The sequence below is a fragment of the Fukomys damarensis genome, unplaced genomic scaffold (assembly GCF_012274545.1).
Source record: "Fukomys damarensis isolate Sample0158 unplaced genomic scaffold, DMR_v1.0_HiC HiC_scaffold_5, whole genome shotgun sequence".
NCBI lineage: Eukaryota > Metazoa > Chordata > Mammalia > Rodentia > Bathyergidae > Fukomys > Fukomys damarensis.
In genome coordinates, this window is record NW_022900917.1 from 39861684 (window position 1) to 39887666 (window position 25983).

The following is a 25983-nucleotide window of genomic DNA, read 5'->3' on the forward strand; positions in this document are numbered from 1 at the left end:
CCTAGCTGTCCCCTGCACGCGCGCTCCGCGGCCGGCAGAGCCGCAGCTCCGCTGAGCGCGCCGCACAGTTCTCGCGGTCCCTGCCCAGCAGCAAAACTATGTCAGGAATGGAGGTTTGCTAAACCAGAAAACTCGAAGAAGCACATTAAACTGGTGGATGCAGCAGATGTGAGCGCTGTAAGTACAAGATGACTGTTTGAAAAATTGTAGTGACTGACAACAGCTGTCCTGTGGGCAAAGCCCGAGATAACAGGCGCGCTTTTATTATTGTTTTGATTTGTTTTAAAAGAAAAACATTACGGCATGAGGAAAAGTGTGACACTTTGTACCTAGTATTTTATTAGCCACAGGGTTCCATCATAAAAGTTTAATTTTTACCCCCCCAATTTTCTGACCGATTGGGATCATTAAGAGATAAGTGCAAGTTAATTGTTAATATTACTTGTTATGATTTATACAAATAAGTATAATACAAGATCATATTGTTGAGATTACTTCATGTCTCTTTTCTATACAAGTCTCAAATATTATTGTGTGATTAAAATGTTATATGTGCACCCATAGTAACAACACATGGATGACTTTTCCTATGCACTTTAGCTTGGTACGGAAAAAACCGAGGAAACGTTTTAACATTTGAAAGGACAACAGATAACAATAAACCGATAACCACTTTTTAAGCAAATTCGTCTATTTGCTTTAGTAAACAGATTTTCCAAACGTTGTATTAACCAGGCTCATCTCCAAAAGGTGATACAGTAAGCATTGAGCTAATTAATTTGTCACTTATTGACACTTTAAATGAATTAAATGGACCTTGAAGTTAAAATCTGTATTCTTCAACTTTTGAATTACTACTCTAAATGTTTGCATTCAAAATCAGTATATGAATTGCTAATGACTCATGAGCTTATATTTCTTGGGAAGAGTTTTTACCCATTTAAGCAAAGCATTTGCAAGAATTCAATAAATTCGGAGATGTCATTGGATTTAGGCAAACTTTTTACATTTTGTTTCTTAAATTGGCAAGGGGTACAGAAATTGGTAGTAAAGCACATAGCGTAGTTTTATAGGTTTGGGATGGTATTTTAAAGTGTCTTTCAGAGTAGGTTTTATTTTGTGCTTGTGTGAGTCTGCCCTCACTGTTTGGGGTTTGAAGACATGTACACAATGAGTAGTCAGGCTTTGAAATGATCAAAATTTGATATTTGACTTTCTCAATGCCGGACTTCTCCTGAGGCCCAAAGTGCTCTGCAAGTGAGCAAGCGGCCATAGATTACCAATCCTTGAAAATTCTCTGCTCTGACAGACACAGAAACCTAATTGAGCCACTGTTCAGTTGTAGAATGCCAAATGGAAGTCAACTGCCGTGTGGGTTTCACAGACATGATAAGTGGTTTTCTCTAAAGAAAATATTAATTTATGTGAAAACTTATTTCATAAGACTACACTGGAAAGAGACATACTTTTGATGATGACACTTTGATTTAATCAGATATTAGTATTTTGTACCACATTTTGAATCAATGGTAATTTTGAAAATAATGCTTAAATCGTTGGTAGAATCAATGTGGTTTAAAAACTTCCTTCTTTTTGGGTTCATATGAACACTATTTTGTCATTTTAAATGAGATACTGCAAATGAGTATTCCAGTATAATAAGCAGCAATAGAATTAAAATATTTACTTTATGGACTCTGATAAGGGAGTGTACTGCTAACATTTTATAAAAAAAATCTACACCTCCCTACAAGTTCATTTCAATTTTAAGGTTAATTCTTTATTTTAAAAATTTAGGTTTTTATTGCCATGCTGACACCACAGTTGGAAATATTGATTGAGGAGAAGTGTGGGCAAGATATTTTTCTGCTTAAAAAGCAAATACCTAGTTAGGGCATATTTATTCCCTATAAAATGTATTCTGATTAAAAAATTGCCATTGTCTTTCAAATTTGAAAGTGCTCAGGTTGATCTTGTGGTTGAACAAAACTAGCTCTCTTGCCAACTGTATTTATTTAGATAAGTTCAGTACTTTCACTTTGAAATTTTCTTTTCATTTTGAAAAAAAGTTTCAAATTATAGTCATTTTATAAAAATTGCTTCTAGCAAGCAAAAAACCCTATGGAAAACCCATAATTTAGACAAGTACCTACATTTTATTTTCTCTGTGCTGCTGAGATTTAGAATCCCTTTCCATTTACAGTTTACTTTTCACAGAACATTATTAACTTTTTGGCTTCATACATGATCTTCTGTCAGATGCTTTTGATTTGTAATTTAGCAAAGTATAATAAACAGTGCAAAAGTCATGATTTTGCTCTGCATCCTGAGCTCTGTGGTAGGGAAAATGTGATAAAATGTGTACCTTAAGTCTTGTTTGATGATCTCTCAAAGCAAGTTTGCCTTCTGGAAATAATTTCTGGGGTTGAAGAGCATGGTATTAACAGATTTAATGTGGCTATTCAATGGATTGGTGAAGTACTATGTGAGGTTTAACAAAATGAGAGAGACAAATTGAACATCAACAAAAGTTACATCTGTGAAGAATTATAAATTTAATTAGAAAAAAGGCAAACTTAAAAGACCTCATTAACTAATCAGAAGTCAAAGTTACTAGTTTAGGATTCTTGAATTTAAATTCTGAGTTCTGCTATCTTTTTTCTTTGTATTTTCACAAGTCTGCCAATATGCTACTATGTGTATTCTATACGAAGAATGTTTAAGAAGCATTAAAGTGCAGTGACTTCATTGTAATTTAAGATGACCATTTATATAATGTAATGGGAAATATTTTTGTATTCGTGGAAGTATTTAAATTAAAAATACCAGTTTAGGAGACAAGAAACATATTAAGTGTATGGATGTAAAGCAGAAAATGTGATTTTACTGAATGCCTAACAGTATTTTTCTGGAAGCTATGAAATATTTTTTTCTCTCTTTTGAATGAAAATATTCCTGATTAATTATTTTTTGAGACACATTGTGATTTTAAACCTTTAAAATACAGAAATTTCTACAGAAATTGTCAAACATGAGAGAAAATCAACACCAATCCGAAATAGGTGTTCTTTTTAGATAAGTCATTATAAGAGTATGTTTCCTTACTGCACTGTAATCTTGTGCTACACATAAAAAACTAAAAGCATGTGAAGTGTAGCATTTTGTAAACTGTAACTAATTTTGCTCACATCTGTGTCTAATTGTTGTCTGCATTCGCATTCTTGAGAGTAGATTTATTTTTCCTGGACCACGATGTGGATTCAGCTGACCAGCCTAAGTGAGGATTAGTTGTTTTAAAGTTATTTTGATTAAAGAGTCATTTTTAAATACAGTAACACACAACACATGGTTTAAATAATCCTTGAGACACAAAAGAATATATCTGAAGTATACTTAATGAAATGAAGATCATGGAATGGGCTTTCAAAAATTGTAGTACATGACAGTACAGTAGAAACTGGGTTGTGCTAGCATAAAAGAAATATGTTGTTGTGAAAATGCATTTTTTCAATGAGGAGATGTATTAGACTAATTCTTGTTTTGAAGTTCATTTTTTAAAAATTAGCAACAATAAATGTAAATTTAGAAATGACAGGTGAAGCTTCAAATAGAAATACAGCCAAACTTTCAAAGTACACAGTGAATCTAAGCTTATGCTTTGTAGCTAATGTTAAAATGGAAATGGATTTTAACATTTAACAGAAAGTGTACTTTACATACTCTCACATAATTAAGCCAAGAGAGTTCTTAAAACTAAGTTAGTTCTCGCCTATAATTTATTCCAGGTGTATAAAAGTATGTGCGTGGGGATTTATTCTTGAGGTATATTGCTCCAGTTTCTAAAAGAAACCATTTTATCTTGTATAAGAATATTAACAAAAATTGTGGAAACTTGTTATCACAGCGCAGCCCATATACAGGTATTAATGTTTAATCTCTAGTTAATGCATTTTTAAATAATTATTTTTTGTCATCCTGCACATATTATAGAAATGTTATACCGGGACATTTAGACCTCGATGTTTTTTTCTTGCTAGAAAGGTGGTATTTCTTAATTTCATAAATCATAATTTTAAAATAACAGGACTCCACAGAAGATGTTGGATAACTTTAATGTCATTTGAGAGGCTTCAGTTCTCATCTTTGTTCTGTAGCCCTAATTGATGTCAGTTCAGGTTGAATGAAAATGCACATCAAAGATTTGGATTCTGAGCCATTTTAAACGTTATGCAGAATGCTCCTTGCTGCCTGCCTGCAGAGGTGTTAGCCTGAGCATGCAAGCCAGCAGGCTTCCTCACCTGAGTTTGATCACCTGCTGATGGTTAGAGTCGCTTCTGGACAGAGAGCAGTGACTACTAAAGCTTGAATCTTTGAGAAGCCCCCAAATCTAGATTCTTTTTAAAAACAAAAAGACTAAGAAGCTTGCTAACTTGGATGTTGAACTGATCCTTCAACTATCCATTCTTTTTTTTTTTTTTATCTAAAAGATGCGAAATCCACCCAAATAAATATACACACACACAAACTTTGTGTGTTGCCCGGCAGAGCTGCAGAGGCCTTGCTGAGTGAGGTGACTTAGTACAAAAACTTGTCTTCGCCATTTATTCTTAGTGCAGCGTTGCCTGAGACTTGCCCAGAAACTGTTTTGGTCATTGTTAAATGACAAATAGTAAACGTGGGGAGAAAATCATCATGATAAGGATGAGAAATCCTAGGAGTCAAAGGGGTGGGCGGGAGCTCTGCTTCATCTGGTGATAACAGAAGATGAAAGATCTTCTGAGGATGCTGGGGCATTATTGCCCGAACTACTGCTGCTAAACACACACATTTTGTTAATAGTTATTTTTTCCAAGCACCTTTTCCAAGCTGCCTGGGCAAGGCTGCTTTGCATGTTGTTTGGGGGAGGGGTAATCCCGTTTGCAGCTGTCATAGGCCAGTGATGAATCACTATCCCGTCATTTGGCTGCCTTCCCCCTGACGAGGGGAGGAGGAGGATAGACCTGCAGGAGGAAACAACAGTTGAGACCTCAACTTAAAGACAATATGCCTTTCACTGCTGCACTATCCTCCTCTTTCTCTTTTGGTTAAAAGAGAGTATTGTCGGTCTCAGCCATGTGCTCTGTATAATTAAGAGCTGACACTGAAGCACAGTAACAACAGCTTTTAATTTTTTACCCCTGACCACAGGTGCAGACATCTCAAACCAGTTCAGATGTTGCTGTTTCCTCAAATTGCAGGTAAGGATATTGCTGATATTCAGCATTTTTGTAGATTACCTTTCTGTGACCCATGTCTATTTTTGTCTAGTATGTCTTAATTATTGCTATTAATAGCAGCAGCCTGCTTGGAAATTACTTAACATTTTGTGTGTGTGTGTGTGTGTGTGTGTGTGTACGTGTACTTCTAAAAAACGTTTAAGTATTTAGGAAATGAACAGGAGCCTCCGTTTGATAATGATTGGGGAATAAACTTTCTGGTGTTTAAAAAAAAACTGTGACTGGAATGAGAACTAGGAGAGATGGAGAGAAAAAAATAGATTTGAAACATTTCTAGTGTGAATTCAGAAGACTCAAGAAGTAAGATGGCTCATATTAAGTTGTTTTAAAAAACTGATATCCATAGTCAATTTAAGTACAGCCTCCAAACTAAAACGACTGTACATTTTATTGACCTAGTGGGGGTGAGCAGCAAATATTAGCTTCATACATGTAACGTTGAACTCCCTCATTATTATTTTAGAAACGCACAAAGTTTAAATTAAAGCAAAAGGGCATTAACTTTAAAAACTTGGCTGTTAGAATACAGGTGGTATCTAGATGTGTTTTGAGTGACTTTCTGTAATCCTCTCTTAAAAAGAGTATTAAATGTATCTAGTTCTGAAACTGTGAATACCAATAGTGGCTTTTTAACCTTTTGCAGAATAAGTAACTCCTGAGTCTGGGAACCTTCAGGGGAGACTGAACTGTTTTCATATGGCAAAAGTGCAGAATGATAGGACTGAGGCAGGCCACCCTGTTTCTCTAAGTGACAGCTGAGGTATTCTGAGTGCCCATGCTCACAGGGACTCACTGTATGCTGGCCTTATCCCTTTTCAGTTGGCCACGCTGTATATAATCCACAAAGCAAACAAGTGAGCGACATCATAATGTTTTAATGCTGCATTTGTTTCAAGGGAAACAGAGGAACAATTAAGTAGTTTGCCAGAGTAAACACATGCATCAGAACTATCTCATCCCCTGTCACTAGACTATAGGTTTCAAGTGTTTTATTTGGTTTGGAGACCCATTAAATTACAGTTGGGTGGTAAATTATAAGGGGTTTATAGTCATAACTTATTAGAGTCCATAGAAAAGTGATGTATTTCCATTGTACTTATTTATACATTTGCCTTTTCTTTTAGAAAATAACATCTTTGCAGGGTTTTTAATATTGTAGAAAACTATGACTACATTTTTTTTTCTGAAAATTTAAACAGATGTCATTGCTTAACATTAGACCTTGTGACTTGATAAAGAGAAACACAAGAGATTTAAAATCCATGTATGTTTGGCTGCATAGATAGGGCAAGGTGACACCTTTTACTAGTATGTGTAATGCATAGATGACTGAATCAAAGTGCAAGAACTATTTTGAGTCTAAGAAAATACAATGAGATTTTTGTGTGAGTGTGTTTCGAAGAACGTGTCAAGTCGTTATCGCGTTAAATAGTGGTGTCATGAATTTGGTACATCTGTCAAATGGAAGGCTTCTTGTCTTTAGGTCTATGGAAATGCAGGATCTAACCAGCCCGCATAGCCGTCTGAGTGGTAGTAGTGAATCCCCCAGTGGTCCCAAACTCGATAACTCTCATATAAATAGTAATTCCATGACTCCCAATGGCACCGAAGGTGAGTGTCTGCCTTCTTCCCTATTTGCTTTGCATCTTATTTCCTCATTTTGTTATTAGATGGGTATGATTTCAGTTGTTAAATCCATTAAACTATTATTTCCCCTTTAGGTAATTTGACTTATGAATTAGTATTCATTAATAGGAACTGCATGTTACTGGATTATGTTATTATAACATTCATAACTGGTTTAATTTTATATAGATTCATATATATGTACACATGTTTTATATATTTATATATGTGTGTATATATATATATATATATGTTCATATGTTTACACATAGTATTTTTAACCTTTGTATTTTATCTCCAAGTTAATCATGTCCACAGCACAGTATCAATTTGCATTATTTTGCTGTATGAGCAATGACATTTTGGAATTCTTTTTTTAACTTTTCCATTTTGTTACTAAATATAACCAAATTTGTTTAGATGTCAGTATTGAACTGAATTATTTTCAGTGATCAGTAAAATAATTTGTGTACCTAGCATTCTGTGGCTTTGTCTATTAAAATATAAATCTGCAAAACAGAAAAATTTACTGTTTATAATATGGGCAATCTTATTTGGAAGGTATTCCTAAAACTTACTTTTGAAAAGATTAAGTAGTATACTTTAAGCATATTATAATTATAATTATGTCTGTATAATTCATACATATGAGTGTATATATATATATATATATACATATATAGACATATAGACATACTTGATATAGACCTAAGTTTAAACATGGAGTTATATGTATGCTGTCTGTATGTGCAAGCATTTAGGTACTGTGCATATTTTTACCACTTCAACGTATGGAAGGATATGTTACTTGTTGCACTGTACTTACTTCTACCTTAGACTATTGAAAAATTACTTCTGCATAGATATATTTGCTTATTTTTTACTAAGCCTTAGGGTCTTGATGGACTCAGAAAATGTTTCACTAGAAGTTCAGTGAATTATCTATATTAGAATTCCATCCATTGAAAAACTCTTTTATCAACTCCCACTCACCATGGTGATCTTTTATCACATAGGTTTTTAAAAACAATAAACACAATTAAATGCTCTAAAATTATTGTCCTTTTGGTGCAGTATTCCAGTATTTAGCAATGAAACCTTTTGAAACTTGGTAATGCTATAAAATTTGTGATAATAGATAAAATATAAAATTAGCTTCTTCTGATTTAAGATATTTATATCCACAATGATTATTTTTATCTGTAACTGTTCTGTGCTTTCCTTTAAAAGTAAATCTATTCATTTCCAGTGTTAATGAAAATGGTTGTCATCAGAAGTAGAAACTTTGCTGACCTGGCAAAAACATTAATCTCTGAATAAAGTGCCTTTTCTTTTGAAACCTCTTTCTATCTCAGTACTCAATCAGAGAGAAATGTAAATTATAGGAAAGCAATTGAAGCATATAACTAGATTTTATAGAGCAAATAAAATAAGAGCAAGAAGTCCCCTTTCCTCTCCCCTTGGGATCTGGCTTCAGGTGAAAGAATGTCTGCCACGGAGTACAGGCTGGATGTGGGGACAGTCGCCTGGCCCACGGCATGGCAGGCCCTTCCCGTGTCAGAGAGGCCACGGAGAGCCCATAGCAGCAAACCTTTCACCGTCATTTCCATTACACAGTTACTTAAGGTAACTTCAAAATAAGGAAGACTAAGCATGTTAAACTAATTTGCTTAGTAGAATATGTCAGTGTATGGTGGAAAGAGTAAATATGAACTATGGATAGTTAATTTTTTAAATATGAAAAATGAAATGGGTAGCATGTTTTTATCTTTTCATCATTTTGCTAGCAAGTCATCTCCTGTAACAGGAACCACTCAGTTTTTTGTTTGTTTGTTTTTGTTTTGTTTTTTTGTACTGGGGATCAAACTTGGGTCCTTTCACTTGCCAGGCAGGCAGTGGAAACACTGAACTAAATTCCTAAGCCTGAATCACCCAGTATTAAAGCAGACTCTGTCTGGGGACTGCCCTCTTAGGTGGCTTTGTGTGGATGAGGTGCCATTTGTTTTTGAAGAACATGTAGAGTAACACATTTCTGAATATTTACATTTCCTAGCTTGGCTATTCATTCAGTAGTATTATATTTTATAAGATTTTTGCATAACTAAAATAAGGTTAGAACAATAGAATATTTGAGACATTGGTGTGATCATGTGTCCCATCCGGCATGGGAAATAATTAGAAATTTTTTCTTATCCTAAAAACACACTTAGGTTTTATGTTTTAAATGAATTTTTAAGACTTGAGAGAAATCCAGAGTTTATTCATCTAGTCCTTTTTTCAGGTGTCCTTGGTGTATGCTCAAAAGGCTGTGGTGTATTGGAAGGGAAAGTTAGAACCAGTAAAAATTATCCAAAGCATAGGTAGAATTCCTGTCTAGCTGAATATTTGGTTTTATTTTTAACATACAGTTTGGAAATCTGGAACCAAAATTTTCTTCTTGGTCCATAGTATGTACCTATTTAGATCCAAACAGTATCAGAAAGTTCCAGGTTGCTGTTAAGTTTGTGAGTCAATTCATCATGTTACATATTTGTTTTATCATGTACTTAATTTAATTCCTCTAAGCCACACTACAGGAGTTAAGTTTAAAATTAGTGTCTTCATTAACATCTGGCAAGCTTCCCTGGTGTATAATCATTATAAATTTTCCTGTTTTTCTTTGAGATCTTATTTAATTTGAAATCTCCAATGGTTTCCAATGAATTAGAAGAATTTAAAAAAAAATTCATTATAACTTAAGATTCTTTAAAATATCCATCACCTCTCCTAACTCCAGATGTGTACACACACACACACACACACACACACTCACTATGATTTGTATTTAAGTGACTTTCCTGCACCCCAGTTTAAAATAGTTTCAGCTCAGTTGAAATTAATTAGGTCAACAAAACTTCCATTTATTTGTTTATTTTTTTAAGAGTAGGAAAAATTTATTGAAGGAAAGAAAGCTTCTGTCTGAGAGAGACAGAAGAGGGACAGGAAAGTGGGTTGCCTGCTCACCCCACTCCTCCAAGATGAACAAAACTTCCATTTAGTTTACACACTTGTTAGTTTTGCATGCATTTATATATACTGTCTTCTCTCAGAACCATTTTTACTTCCTGCCACCACTTGTCCCTATAAAGAGGCTAAGAAAACAAGAAAATCTCTTGTATCAAAATCCATAGCTTCATCTAAAGAACAAACAAGAAGGGAATGAAATGGTGAGGCAGAAATTATTGTTTCTTCTTGAGTCTGCTGCTAAGTTATCCTAACACTCAGTATGTTTAAGTTCTGTACTTATAGGCTAGTACCTATTTTCATGGTTCATATAAGAGATGAAGACAAAAAGACACTGAACTAAGATAAAAACCAAGATATATCATGTAAAGGTACAAATTCCCAATGATGAATGTCATCATATTGTATACCTAAAATGTACAAATAAACTTAATGAATTAAAAAAATAAAATATAAAAGACACCGAGCTACAGCCTCAAATACCATTTTGAAAATTTTCCTAGATGAAATATCCTTCAGTTGTAGATACTGTTTGAATGTTTCATATTTCAAAACTTTTAGCTCTTTATTTTTATATTTCAACATCTCTCTGAACCATTATTCTTGCAGTTAACTGTTGATATTACCCAACTTGTAAATCTTGAAATTACAACACGCATGTAGGTAAAATTAGTCAAATAGCATAAATAAATGCTTGATTTATATTGAGAAAATTATTGTTGGAAACAATAAATTTCTAAATGAACTAATGAATATTTTAGTTGTGATTAAACAACTAGCAAAAACACTAATGCTGTCTTTCTTTTCACTATTCCCCCAGTTTTTGGGAAGTTGGTGTCCTAGAAAAGAGTAGAATAGAAATTTCTTATCAGAGAGATTGTTTAAAAGCCTAATTTTTAAGAAATAGGCTTTTGGATGGTAATGCTTCTAGTAGATGAATATTAATGTATTGAATGTGTGAGAAGAATCAAGCCTCTATTTGGTGAAGGCTTTGTGTTGATATTTATGTTATGGGTGAGAAGTGGTTGTGAACCATTCTTTCAGAAGGTCTCAGAGCTGTAGCAGTAAAAGGACTTTTATTTACGTACCAATTAGGGCCTTGTTTGCAAAGCAGGGATTCTTTCCATCTTTGTTTTCTCTGGTTGTCTTTAGTTCTTGGAAGCCTGAGATTGGTCAGTTCTAATATATTGCTAGTTTCAGTGTTTATTTTTGGTTGTCTAGAGTTAGGGAGCGAGAGAAAGGGCAAAAAAAGAGGTGTGAGTGAAACTAAGAACTCAAAGTGTGAGTTTTCTCTATTGTAAATTCAGATTCAAGTGAAAGAAACACCTTAAACTGATCTTAAAACAGATAAACATATCTTTAAGTGATGTAAAACCAGATGCAATTGGAATTTTCACTACAAATACAGTTTCAGGAATTCTGATGGTAACTCAAATAGTAATTTTGAATTGGTGTATCAGATTTCCAAGATGATAACAGATTATAATCTTGAGTTAGGTGGCTAAATGTTCTGCATTTAAAATTTATTTAATTATGTTTTGCATATTTTAGAATAATAAGTTAATTCAATTTTACCTATTTATATTATTAGAATCTAAAGTTGTTTTGTCATTTCTGAAAAGTTTAGAACACTAGCAAATTATCTGAATTTGGTTTTTTTCTCACTATAAATTTAATTCTGTGAAATACAGTTATATCCAATGAAAGTATCTTTAAGAAATCTTATTTACAGGAAATATCTGAACTGGAGTGAATGTCTATAAAATTATGGTTTGAGGCTGCATTTTAAGGCTATATTTAAATATCTGTGGTCAGATATTCTGATGTCAATAGAAACATGGTAATCTAATTTTATTATTGTTTATATTCTGTACATAATTCATTTTCTGGAAGATTAAGGGACATCATGAGTAAAGAAGTTTCTAAATGACATTTTTAGCCTATAGTTATAAAATTGCCCATTTATAAATTATTCTCAAGCAAAAGCCACGAAAGAATGAGGAAAATAATTTTTTAGAATTTAATATTTTCTATATTATGTCTATGGGAATAATTTTGACATGCCTCCTACTAATAATAAAAATGGCTAATGTTCTTTAATAGGTGATTAGTCATTCTGCTGACTGTGTCTTGTTTCATTAATCTTCAGAAAATTTCTCAAGACTGCCAACAGACTGGCTGACAGTATGAGTCTGAATCCAAGTTCCATGATTTGCTAGCTGTAGGAACTTGGGGAAATGAACTGTGTGTCTCAGTTTCCTCATTTATATGGAGAAAATAGCAGAATTTATATTAGGCTTGCTGTAAGCATATAGTATAACACTTGTAGCCTAAGTGGAACTTGCAATGGACTCTGTATCCAATAACTATATGTAAATGGACATATATGTAATTACTATATATAAATGACAGTCACTTCTATGGTATGATTCCTATTTTACAAAGCAAGCCTTAGAAAGTTCAGTGACAAGTATAAAGGCACATGGCTTATAATGGGTACCCTTGGTATCTGAACTAGGATTCAGATAAGATTTTGAATCTAGAGAATGTGCTTTTAAGTCACTTTGTTTCTCCATAGAGAGAATATGTAATCCTTATCATCAGCAAATGCCTTTCCTAACGCCTTAACCCTAAACATTCCTACATTCACTGCCACACTGGTGCCTTCAGAATGGAGAATACTGTTCCCTACCAAATGGCAGAGCTGTACAACCGTTGGTCAGAGGCTTCAAGGACAAAAGAACTTTGTTAAAAGGATAACTCTCTGAGGTGGTTATGCTCTGGTCTTTTAAGTGTGTGTGTGTGTGTGTGTGTGTGTGTGTGTGTGTGTGCGCGCGCGCGCACTCGCGATTTTTTTTCTTGTGGTCACGCATGCACTGGATATTGTATCAATAGGTTAACTTTGGGGGATTGTCTCTAACTAGTTTTCAAAGCTTTCGACTTAATTATAATTCCATCAGCCGTCTGCCTGTGTTAAGCCTCTCTGAGATCAAACAGAGATGGGAAGTCATCTCTGCTTTTCATTATAATAGTCATTATTATATGCACATTTGGATTGCAGCAGTATTACTGTGAAATTCAAAAGGCAGTTGCAGTTTTGCTACTGCTCAGAGTAAATATTTTCTACCTCAGGAAATGTTTTTAAGTTGATGGTAAATTTGGTCACATTTATTTTGACTTTGAGAACTAGATTGTATCACCCAAGAATCACTCTGTTGGCGTTTATTTGGGACTCCACGGGAATTGAGTTACCAAACCCTAGAGCTGAGACTATGAGCAGTATGTTCTAGAAACAGCAAGGGACTCTGTGAGCCTGAAGCAGAAAGAAGAGGCAGAAGGATGAAAAGGGAGGAAATAAACATTTGGGTGGTGTATGTGGGATATGTGAGTGACATAACTGCTCTAGCTTGTCATCTGTAGCTAACTGGATCTTTTCTAGTAAAACTAGGAATTACAATGTTTATTACTTGTACCTAGGCTTGGGTATTCTAAACAGCTGGAATTCTTGATAAACTAATGACTAGATTAGACAGCTCTCAGTTTCTTCCAGTTGCAGATAGGTCAGCGAATCTGAGCTCTCTACCAACTCAGCCCTGATTGGGACAAAACCTTAGTATAAGCAGAAATATGTTTCCCCAGAATGTCCTATCCTCTGGGCAAAATTTCTGGCTCACTCCAGAGATATATGTGAATTTCAGGCTAATTCATGTCTCTTTGGTCATTCATTGCTTTAAGTAATTCCTGACTTCTTATGATTTCCAAGGTTGTCTTGGAGTGAGCAGTATAGGGATATATGGAGACCAAGAATGGGATGGACAGGGAGGGAGGGAGAGAGAGCGATCTCACTTTGTTTATTTGAATTGTTGGTGTAAAAGCCAAGAGTAAGTTCATTCTCTTCTCTTTGACTCCAAGCATTCATTATCATAGAAAAATGTATATACATTGCAAATTTTCTAGTTTTACTTTGAGTACAAAAAAGTTGTTTTATAACTTCCTCAGTGATTATCTCTTGCCTTTGCTAATCTGAGAAACTAATCAAGAATTTATGCTAAGTTTTAGGACACAAAATTTTTATAAGTGAAACCTTATTACAATTATGTTCATGGTAATTTGATGGTTTTGCGGATTTTTTTTGTTTTATTTCATACTTCCATTATCCTATTACATCAAAAAATATAGATGAACTCTACTAAACACATTCCAGGGAGATGTTTTCTTCCTATAATACAAATTGAAAACATTTTTTTCTTCTGTAAAATGAAACCAAATCTAAAATGCTTACCTATTTGATCATTTCTAAAAAGGGTAATTTTAGTTGGAAAGAATATTTTTTAGCAAAATAAAAATATGGTCTATATCAACTGAATTCATTCTATCTATTGAGCATATCATCAATCCTTTATGTACTTTATATTATCCTCAAATCAATCTTTAAGGTGACTTTTACCCAGCTACTTTTAAAGAGGTTCAGTGACTAGCTCACATTTACACAGCACAGTAGCTGTTCTGGAGAAGATTCAGACACATCAGACTGATTTCAAACCTATATTCTTTCTGCTTTAAAACTTGGATTCTCCAGTAGTACTGCTTATGTTACTAGAAAAAAAGTTGGGTTCCTTCTGACATACTTTGTCTATAATAGAAAGTTTTTATGTTACCTTATTTAGGATTATGACCAAGACAAAAGATTATGACCTATAGTTACAAGTCTGTTTTGTCTGATCATCTCTAAGCTCCTTAAAGGGAGGACAGAATGGTTCACTACTGCATCTTCAATATCCAGTGGAAGGTTTGTCAATAAATATTTGTTTATTGAATGGCTTGTTTTACTAAGCAAATACTGTACGTGAGTGATTATGAGAGAAGAGCATCCAATGACTTTACTTATAATTCATTAATAGATTCAGAGCTACCTAAGGCTTGATTTTCATTTTTTGGGGGGGGTACCAGGGTTTGATCTCGGGTCCTTGCGCTTGCAAGTTAGGCAACAGAACCACTGAGCTAAATCCCCGGCCCTCAAATTTTTGAAATTAATCATTTCACTTACCAATTCATAGAGTAACAATAGGCTTTCTATTCAGAGAACATCCAAGTTAACACTGCTGCTGATTTTGAATTTGATGGATAGTAGCTGACTTGCTTTTGACCCATACTAATTTATTGTTTCATAAATGGAAACCTCAACTGTTGTATTTTGTCTCTTAGCTATGATAAAACAGCTTTTCCATAGTTTAAGAACTGAGTTGTCAATTATATCATTAGGATCTTATGTACCATTGTAGTTTTTTTCACACCAGAGAAACTATTCGATATTTATACATGTGTGACTTATTTATTTCACTTAGGAGTAAATCCTCAATGTGAAATAGGAAGAAAAGGGCAAAAGGTGTAGGGGAAGTAGGAAGGGTAGGGGAAAAGTAATAAGGGAAAAGAAAAAAATGAGAAAATGAAAAAATGGAAATAAAGTCTTTGTAAATAGGAAAGGGAGGAGTGGGTGAAGGGAGGGCAGGGACAAGGGGGAAAAAGGGCTGCCATGTAAAGGTACAAGATCCCAACGATGAATGTAACTGTGCTGTATACCTAAAATGTACCAATAAACTCAATGAGAAGAAAAAAACTGAGTGACATAAAGATAAAGCTGTTAGTCCACTTAGGTTTAGTATTCTTGTAAGACGGCAGAGGAATAATAATAGTGATAATGATAAATGACAGCTACAATTTTGGGGGAAAAATTGGATAAATGATACTCACTTCAGTAGGAGAGAGAACTTGGTTATTACAGTTGTGGCAGAGACATTCCAAATCAGAGGAAGAGTGTGTGTGTGAGCGTGAGCATGCGAACACACAGTGAGGATTATGCACAGAATGCGCAGAGAGAGGACCAAGATAGCCAGAGCAGGTGATGAAGTCCCTAGATAGCAGGGTCAGGAGTTTGGGCTCAGCTGTGAGAGGCCTGAAGGTAAATAGAGGAGAGATCTGACTGGGTTTGCAAGGAGTTTTTATTTTTGATTTTTTTCCGTGCTAAGACTTAAACCCAGGGCTTTACTTATACTAGGCAGGTACGATACACTGCACTTCATCCCCAGCCCTGTGTTTGTGTTTTAAGAAATTTGTTTAAGTAGTATTTTGAAAGTATAAAAGGACTGTTGGGCAATGAGAAAAGACTTCTTATGAGGTAAAAATTTATAAGCGTATTTTATCTGAAGTCGTGCTTATTTACACATGATTATCGTTTTCAGCAAAAAGCACACATTTGCCTTAAGGAGTTAATGGAAAGGAATAATAATTATATAAGAAAGTAGTATAGCATGATGGTGAAAGCATAAATTTTGCAGTCACACTAATCTAGGTTAAAAATCTTAATTCGGTTGTTTAAGTGCTTGTGGCTAAGGAGTATTTTGAGGCAGAAGAGCAGGGGCTTTAGTGGGTCCTGACTGAGGCCAAGTTCTTCTGCCGGAAGCCAAGCCTTACCACTCACCAGCTCACCATGTCCGCTCTGCTCCGTGCCTCTGAAGCCAGGTTTGTGAGATGAAGATGGGAAAAGAGTGTGCCTGTAGGGTTGAGAGAATAATTAAGAGAGTTGGGAAGAGTCTTGACTCCTAGGAAGCACTTATTATTGTAATACTGCCTTATTCGTTGTAAAATAAGAATTGCTCCTTTTCTCAGGGTATCATTTTAATTCGTCTGTCTAAAATACTAAGAATAATTACTGACATCTACTACATGCTTAAACATAGCAGCTATTACTACATAATGATAAATGCTATATTTTTAAAAAGAAATGTATCCTTTGGAACTGATTACTGTAGTGCTTTCATACTACGGAAAGCTCTGTTCTTTGGATCCACCACATGACAAAAAAGCCTTTGTAGGTACTCAAGAGTGTCTGAGGCCCTAAGTAGGTGCTGGCTCGTTAGTACTCAGTGGGGGGAGGGGTTACGCCTGGTGCTCATGTGACTTGCGGAAGGGTGGGAAACCAGTACCAGTCATTTGGTAGGTTGATTACATTTTAGGCAAATAAACCATTTTCCATATTGATATGATTGAGATCTGAGTCCGGGCCAACTCATCTGCTTCCAATCTTCATACACTAGTTTATTTTACCATCTGCTAATTTGCAACATATACTGATACATTATTTAGTGCACTGGTATTCTCAAACTATCCTCTTGCTGTGTCCTTCACTGATTGTCTAAGTCTGTATCAGAGGAATGACTGAGGATGATAAAACCCTAATTGGAAAGTGTTTTCAGTCTTCAGTGGATTTTAAAAAGATAAATTAATTTAAAAAACTGACACTAGCTGTGTGATCTTGAGGTAGTTATTTAATATCATTAAGCTACAGTTTCCTCATATTTGAAATGATACAGTTATAATAAATGTCTTATAAAGTTGCCATGAGGAGCAAGCAAGATATTGCTAGCTTGTAAAGTGCTTAGCACAATGCCTGGCATATGAGAGGCACTCAGTAAATATAAGCTGATTTTTAAACTATCACTTCTCTAATGTAAAGTTACCTAAATATTACTTATGTCAGAAAGTGAGAATGTAGTGTTATGAAAGTCTTTAAATGGGGACAATATTTTCACATGGTTATGCCATGCTTATTATAATAAGCTACAAATATTTAGATCCCACTTGGTTTCTAAAGGCATAGGTCGGTTAAAAGTCACTGACGTTTAAGATTTGTACACATACACAGTTACTTTAAAAGGCTATGAAAATATAAAGTCTAGTCATGTGAATTCCTTGTTTATGATAAATGTTCTATATCTGCAACTTATTCTGAAATGCATGAAAAGTAAGATTTTTGGAAGGATAAATACTGAAAACTAAAATATTAATTGTCGAATCCAGGTGGGATGTTCATGTGTGTTCACTGCAATAATCCTCCCAACTTCTCTGGTAAATATGACAAGTTTTATAATACAATGTGGAGGAGGAAGAGATGCAAAGATTTCTTTAGCTTTTACTATGTACAAAGAATTCTGTGACACTACACCTGCCTCAAAGCCTTTAAGAGTCTGGTTGAGGATAAGATTTTTTTGAATATTTGGCAAAAACTTAAAACTAAAAGGTAGTAATGTTCCAAATAAATTCTGAAGGCTAGGATTTTTAGACTGTGGCTGAGAGTTCTCTTGAGGTTGGAGAGCTAGTGTGTAAAAGAACAAATATATTCTGTTGTTTATTAAAATGGAAATTTCTTGTCTACGCGTTCACATGGAATTTATCCATCTACATATTAAAAATAGGCTATCGTTTGAGTTCTGAAATATTTTGGTGTTAGAAAGAGGGCTTCATTCTAAAGAAGGTTAGAAGCCACTGATCTAAACAAGAGTGCTCTTAGAGTTCAGAAGAAAGAGCTCTTCAGCTTGCCATGGTCTGGCCAGGCTTCAAGGAGAAGATGGAATCTGAGCTGAGTGTTGGGAAATGGGTAGAATTTGAATTGGTTGGGAAGAGATGGAATGCATTCTAAATGAGGCAACAATAGGAACAAAGGTAGGATAGTTTGTGAGACTGGAGGGGACCAGTTTAGTTGAAGAGGAATTGATAGCAGATAAGGCTGGAAGGGTCCACTGGAGCCAACCTGTAGAGGACCCTGAATACTAGGCTAAGGAATTTGGACTTCATCCTGGAGCCAGTGGAGAAGCCAGTGAATATTGTGAGCAAAAGACTGATCTGAAAAAAGTGTTTTAGGTATTAATCTGGCATTAGTTTCAAGGGTAGATTGGATTGTGGGAGAGATGAGCTATAGTGTGAATGTTTGTAAAATCTGTCCAGATTTTATGTTAGGAACCTGAGCTAGGAATGAGAATTTTTGAAAAAGGGTAAAGAAAAGTAGGGATGTAAAAGACATTTAAAAGGCACAGTCAATATTTATCATTTATTTCTTTTACCAAAAAAATGCACAATGCCATTCTAATAGATTATACATCTTTTTTTATACCAGGCTTTGAAACTAATATTTCTTGTTGGCCATGTGTTTCCTTAAGTTTAAATTCAGTCAATAAGTGCTAATTTGGTTCTCATAAGGTTATACAAGATGTGCTATTTTAAAAAGCTAACACTTTCTACCTCTTTCTATGCTTTCAAAATGATAAAGATGATTTTAGTATTTTGAAGGGCAATAATCCTATGTCAAGTCATAGAGGCAACCCAGTATAAAAAGATCCTTTGTTTTCTAAATGGAAATTCTCTAAATCGAAACATTTAATTCATGGATATATACACTATTTGATGATGAAGAAATAGTCAAATGGCTATGTATAGTATTAATTCAATCATGTATTTTTAAAGTATCATGTATAATGTATGTGTAAAATGTATATATTCAGAAATATTGCTATTTTTCCTTTTCATATTTTATGTAACAATTTTATTTATTTTCTTTACATATGCCTTTGTGTCCTTCTCTCCTCTGGAATCATTTGACACCATTTTTGAAAGCATACAGTTCCACTTTGGCCCTATGGTTTGAGAAAGGCTCCTTAAGTGTATGAATGATACTGTCATTGAATCTAAACCATAACATTACGTGATTGTGTTTTTTATGTGTGATCTCTGCAGTATGATCATGTGCAGAGTTGCTTTTCCAAGGGCTTTTTTAAGGCTTATTTGCCACAACATTCAATATTTGTCTTTGGCTGGTCATGTCCCATGACTTCTTATTAAATCTGTAATGATTTATTTACCTCTCTTTTTACTGATTCAGGCAGCTCCTCTCTAAAAATAAAAATTTCCAGGATGGGTATTATTTTTAAGATAATATGTTTTCTCCTCCTAGTACTTTGTTCAAAATGATGTAACTGCAGTACATGTGTCCTGTATATAGGATGCTTTGCAAGAACCTGTGCAGAAGTGGTAATTTGGGAATAATAAAATTCCTTTTATGTTTGAGAGGTGCTTTTATTTGCCTGTGCAATGTGCTTAATGATATGAGGCTAATTGTAATTTGCTTTGGTAGGTCAGATGCATATTCCTTCAATAAATACTGAGTTCTAACTGTAAGCCAAACGTTATGCTCAGTTCTATAGCGATATTCTATCTCTAAAAAAGTTGTAGTTCCTACCATGAAAAATTCATCATCTACATATTAAAATGAGTAAGACTTTGAAAAATAAAAGGAGGTAGAATGGGGGTTATATTCTAAAGGAGGCACAAGCACAGACTTAGATGACCAAGAAAAGATGAACATTTCCTAGTAGTAGATGGAGGAAGACAAATGAAACAAGTGGGATTTCAGTTGAAATTTGAAGTATACGGTTTAGGCATGTGGAAAATTTATAAAATGTCAGCCAGTAAGGCATAAGCAAAATTGAAGGTATAAGGAAGAATTAGACATCTTAGTAGGCCAATTTAGTTTAAACATCTGTACGGACATATGCTGCTTTATATGTAATATGGGTGTTTTTAGTGTTACATAGGAAATTTAAGACAATTAAGTAAGAGAGTGTATTGTACAATAATATTCTTGTAAATTCCTAGCTTTTATGCAAACATAAAGTATTTGGAAGACATGATAAACAAACAAAAAAGAGGGTCCCCAATATATGATGAATGAATAGAAACTGAATATAGGAGAAAATGTAGGACCTGCTGAAGACCTCAGAATCAGGATTGTCATGCAAATCTAGACCATGAAAAGGTAAATAAAAGTGCCTAAAATAAAACTGTCTAAATTAGGGAGAACAGAATCTGAAAAGCCAATGTACTAACTTTTATAAGAGAAGAGATAAAGGTCAGATAGTGGCTGTGATATTAACAAGAAATCTGTGAAAGATTACAGTGGTGCAGATCACAGACTGCATGCATTAGTTAGCTTTCTGTTAGTATAACAAATACTTGAGATAATCAAGTTGTAATGAAAAAGGATTTACTTTAGTTTCCAGTTTTAGAGGTTTTGGTCCCCAATTGCTTGGCTGTTGGTTTGGGATCTGTGACAAAGCACCACATCAGATGAGGAGCACATAGTGGAGAAAAATCACTCATTTTATAAGACTAGAGAAACACAAGGGGCCAAGTCCCCAAGCCGTGTGAAGGCATGACTTCAGTGACCCGAAGCTCCATACTAGGCCCCATCTCTTAAAGGGTCCACAACTTCCTGACAGCACCACAGTGGAGACCATATCTTTGCCACCTAGATTTGAGGAGGCCCTTAAGATCCAAATGATTCCATTGAGCAATAGGAGCTAAGGAAAGAGGTGTAGGAGAAATTAGGATGAGAGGAGGCTTTCAGTCTACCAGACTGTTGATGTTAACCAAAAGAGGGGACTACAACACAATTATATGATGGTGATTTTATTTTAGACAGGTTAAGTTTGACCTAACTAGGCAAGAGCATTGCATCATTGAGATGTGAGGCTTGGTTGGTACCCATGATACAATGTGCATATAGGTAGAGGTTTAGGAGTTGTCTGCAGAAGGTCAGTTTTAAAAACAATGGCGATTAAAGAAATTATCAAAAAAGAAGGCCACTTCCCAGAAGAATTACGGAGTACTGAACCAAGAAAAGTTTGAACTGGGCCACTGTGTAAGGCCTTTTAGTGAAATTATAGATATAAAATGGATGATACAAAGGATTAGAGAGGGAGAGAGTAGGTGATGGATATGAAGGCAAATGTTCAGGAAACGTGATGAAAGAAAGCAGCTTGAGAAATATCATGGATGACAGAAAAGTTTTAAAAATTGAAGGAGGGGCTGGGATAGATAGCTCAATGGTAGCACTTGCCTAGCATGGTCAAGGTCCTGGGTTTGAGCCTCACAAATACAGGGAAAAAATACCAAGGGTGAGCTGTCTGTTTCTCTAACTGAAAAGGAAGCTGACTCTTGAGGCAGAATGATCAAAGATACTAAAAAACTGATAATGGAACTTCATTACATAGAACTTATGGAAGAAACACCAGTGATAAAGATACACAGCCTAATTCCTCCTAAAGGAAAAGATACTTTCGTTGAAATTAATAGTTGGAAAACTGGGAAATGTTGCAGAAAGATGAAAGATTTAATGCAGTGTCAACATTATAAAATATTTGGTGAGGACAGGTGCTAAAGCAGGTGAGGAGTGAGATGCACAGTTTGGGGCTTGAGGAAAGTGGAAAAGACTCAGCGGAGATTATTTCAGACAGTTTACAAGAGATACAAATGGGAGCGGGGACTGTGAAGCAACAGAATGGCCTGAAGAGAGGCTGAACGTAAGTGAACTCAGTCAGCAAACTAAGTTAAACCTATTCTGCATTTGGTGGCTTGGCATTCATTCGCTCCAGGCCTGAACTTTGCTACCTCTCCAGATATAACATGAACTTTTACCCACTGATACTTTCACACTTGGTTTTGAAGTTAGAAAAACAGGTGTTCTAAAACTTAATTTGATTCTTTGATCTTAGTTATCTCACATAAAAAATTTAAAATGTGTATTTACATTGCAGGAACGCAATAAAGGAATTTTCATAAAAATTCATATTAGTACCTTGTATAAAGGCACTGACATTTCATTAATCACCTTCACTAACAGTATTTTGGTTTATTTGTCTAGAACAAAGCTGAGAATAAACAGTGAAAAACTGTATATTTTAGGATTTGAGTTTTTTTTTTTCTTTTAGCATGCTTTGTAAATAAAGCAACGCTGTATTTTAGATCAGGGACCAGGCGTGGCTGGCTGTGGATTCCAGACTGGGTAAGCAAGGGACCATCAGAATGGGAGAACAAGGGAACAGCAACACGAGAGGACAAATGGGACTGGAAATGTAGAAAGTTATCATAAGCTTGAAGAGCAAGTCTAACATAAGAGAATGAAAAATGAAAGGGCATATTTCCTGGTGGCGATGTAGTTCTAGGCACTACTGTAGTAGAGCTGTTTAATAACCAAACTGAATGAAAAAAGTCTCACTGAGGCACCAGAAGAGATGAGGAATCATAGTAGAAGTAGAGATACCCAGCTGAGTTTTGAAGCCCCTGATTGTTATAGTGGGAAATAACATTGAATGGAAGACTGAGCTGGTACTACATTAAAAACCAAGCTGTACTGCTACCATTTCAGAAAAGTTGTAAGATGAGCTGGCAACCCAGATTGGCTCCTTTCCTGTGTGTCCCTTAGTGTACTCTTCAAGCACAGACTAGCGCTCAGTGCAGCACTCAGAGCTGTTCTTTGGGACTGAACTTGCTCCAACTGCCTTCTGAATTTGTGGTTAGGAATATAATTAATCAAATGTACTAAAGGCTGATTTCCTGTGAGTGTCCTCTCATCTCCTTGGAGATCTGTTTATATGCCTGTAACATCCAAAGTTTAACCAGAAATTGTGTGGATTAGTTGGATGGTCTTCATTGCTGATATCACCAAGCTGCAGTGGTTTGTAGATAAATCTCCACTTAAATTTATGGTGAACGATGATAGGTTTCTCATTTTCATGAACCTACTTACCCCAAAGAGAGTTAAAGGGAGGTAGCTGTATTTTTTCCTGGAATTCTTGGTCACAAGTGCCATGTTCACTATCCTCCTCCTGCTAGCCTTTCTTCAGCAAAAGCACACACTGATTATAATGACCAAAGTATCAGTTTTCTTCTTGAGTCATTTCCACATTACCTTGATTTGATTTTGACTATCCTGAGGCATGACCTCGTGGTTGATCTTAAGTCACTTCACTTTAGATTCTTCTCATTTTCTTTTCAAAGGATAAGCTTAAATTTAAAGCTTATGATAGATTTTGATCCAAATATCTGCATTGTAAGAAATGTTTTTGGGACTGTGAACGTGACTTAGTAGTAGAGTGCCTGACATGAATGAGGCCCTGGGTTTAGTCCCCAACATTGGGGGAAAAGAAAAAGAACAAAAGAAATGCTTTATCTTCTCATAATCAAGGAGATACTTTAGTGATAGAGTAGCTATGAAAGAATGATCTTGGGACCTAGCACAGTGCCAAGTGTATTGATATCATTTCTCTTTTGTTGTCCTCACATGAGTATAAGATGTGTATAATACCCACTAGCAGATGAAGAAGCTGAGGTTCACACAAATTGAGTAACTTTTTCCAGGCTCACACTGGAAAGCTAGATTGAAAGGCAATTGATAATTCCAAAGCTGGTACTTCTATCTCTCTATTTGATACTATTTCCTGCTATTACCCAGGATGAAGGAGCAAGACATTCGGTCCGAGGAAAATAGATTATTGCTAATGATACTGTCAGTGAAGGTGATGAATGCAATGTCAGTGCCTTTATACAAGACACTTTATATGAATTTTTATGAATCTTTCTTGCATTCCTATAATGTAAATACAAATTTTAAAATTTTTATGAGATACTTAAGATCAAAGCATCAAATTAAGTTTTAGAACATCTGTTTTTCTAACTTCAAAACCAAGTGTGAAGGTATCAATGGGTAAAAGTTCATGTTGTATCTGGAGAAGTAGCAGTTTCCTAGCATAGTTCAGGCCTGGAGTGAATGCCAAGGAAAGGATGAGGGATATTTAGGAGAACAAAAGGGAAAAATCCGCATTTTTCAAATGATGAGTATGAATAGGTCCTTAAAGATCAGATGGAAGACTGGAAACTTGAAGTGGTGGAAAAAGTTCAAATGGAAGCAAGAGAGGACAAAAAAATGCTATTTTCTAGTAGACTGAGCTCATGAAACAAAAAAGCATCGTGGAGACAATCCTTGTTATTTATAAATCTTAGGAACAGACAGTTCATAGATTTTGCTTTTGAGGCAGATGAGGCTTAGATGGAAAAGATCTCAGACATTACAGTACCTTAAATATGTGATAGCAAAACTTCAGCAAGTGGCGTTTGTATATCCAAAGCCTTGGAGAGGTGCTCTGTTATGTCCTCTGTGGCCTACTGATATATGTGATCACCCTGCTGGAGATAGAATGGGTAGAATTTTGGTAGCCAAAAATTATGCTCGTCTTTTTAACTCTCCAGTGGATGTGTGCTTGGCAACAACAAAGCCAGAAGTAGTCTGTATGCCTGTGGCTTTCATTCAGAAACTATTTTACATCATAATAAATCACTAGTGTTTTTTAGTATCAGATCCCTGGTGATCAAAGTATTCAATTACAGTACCTGATGCAATCATGAATATCCTGGTAGTTACTTTCTGTGCATCCTCTTCTCTACAACAGTGAGTCTTTTTAAAAACTGAATTAATTGGAAGTCTTGATTCCTTAGTGTATGGATGGGTATATTTGAACAAAAAGCAATGAACTTGGGACCTAAAAGAAAAAGTATCATCTTCCCTTCCTATTCTTTTGGCCTAGCTTTAATGGGTTTCAAGTATGAATGAATGTGCCTGTTGAGAGTGAGAGTTACATTTGATCAGCTAATCATATGGAGGAGAGCTGGTGCAGATTTTAGGGGTTCAGGAACACAGTTGTTTTGTTATCGATCAGCTTTGCAAGGCTACTGTAGAGTTCAGTTTATAGAATGCCTTAGATTGGAAGACTTAGAAGTCTTGGACCAATATATATGCAGTGGAAGAATTTCTTTTTCTTTTCCTGGCAAATGAGTGTAAAATTTTGACATGAGATCTTCCACGAGTTCAGGGATCTGGACACTGAGAGTCTTGCAGGGCAGGGACTGTGAAGGTTTAGGTTTTTTTCTCTATCCACACTGTATGACAGTGTTCCTCAGCTGCCTTGCTCTGTTATAGAGTAATTCTAACTATGGAAAGTGCCATTTATTATAATTTCTTCAAGTTTTGGTCATAGAGGTTTGGCTTTAAAAAATCCAAAATCTCATTTCTGCCACTCTGTGACTTTGGGCAACGTTCTGTCCCTCTATTTTCAGTTTTTGAATGTGGAACAAGAAGACAAGACCTGACCAGAGAGTTTGTGAGTGTATTCTAAGACTTACTTGTAGAGTTGTCTAAGAGTATTAATTATAATGTCTATAAAGTGTTTGGTACATAGTAGCTGTTTAACACGATCTGTTTCTAGTGGACCAAATTCTAATCTTTTACTCAGCATGAGGCATTTGATTCGGAGTTCAGAATTCCAGTGGTGATCTGTGTAGCAAAGAGTGAAATAGGACTATTGCCTTGTGTGTGTACAGGACATTATATAAGTTCTTTTTTTTTTTTTTTTTT

At 35.2% G+C, this 25983-nt stretch overlaps 1 protein-coding gene across 14 annotated transcripts in view; it reads left to right on the forward strand.

Moving 5' to 3' along the window:
* Window positions 1-25983, forward strand: part of Eya1 (EYA transcriptional coactivator and phosphatase 1) — a 419270-nt gene that overhangs the window by 245433 nt on the left and 147854 nt on the right. For 5 of the 14 annotated variants that reach the window (XM_010609018.2, XM_010609015.2, XM_010609019.2 and 2 more), the window contains exons 1-2: window positions 4977-5237; window positions 6760-6887. In XM_010609018.2, the coding sequence (XP_010607320.1) occupies window positions 6764-6887 (124 nt within the window). In that variant the 5' untranslated portion in view covers window positions 4977-5237; window positions 6760-6763. Of the gene's footprint in view, window positions 1-33; window positions 178-4976; window positions 5238-6759; window positions 6888-14637; window positions 14695-18431; window positions 18603-25685; window positions 25730-25983 lie in introns of those variants that run through there. The other 9 variants (XM_019205234.2, XM_019205233.2, XM_033760575.1 and 6 more) reach the window with 7 other exon arrangements.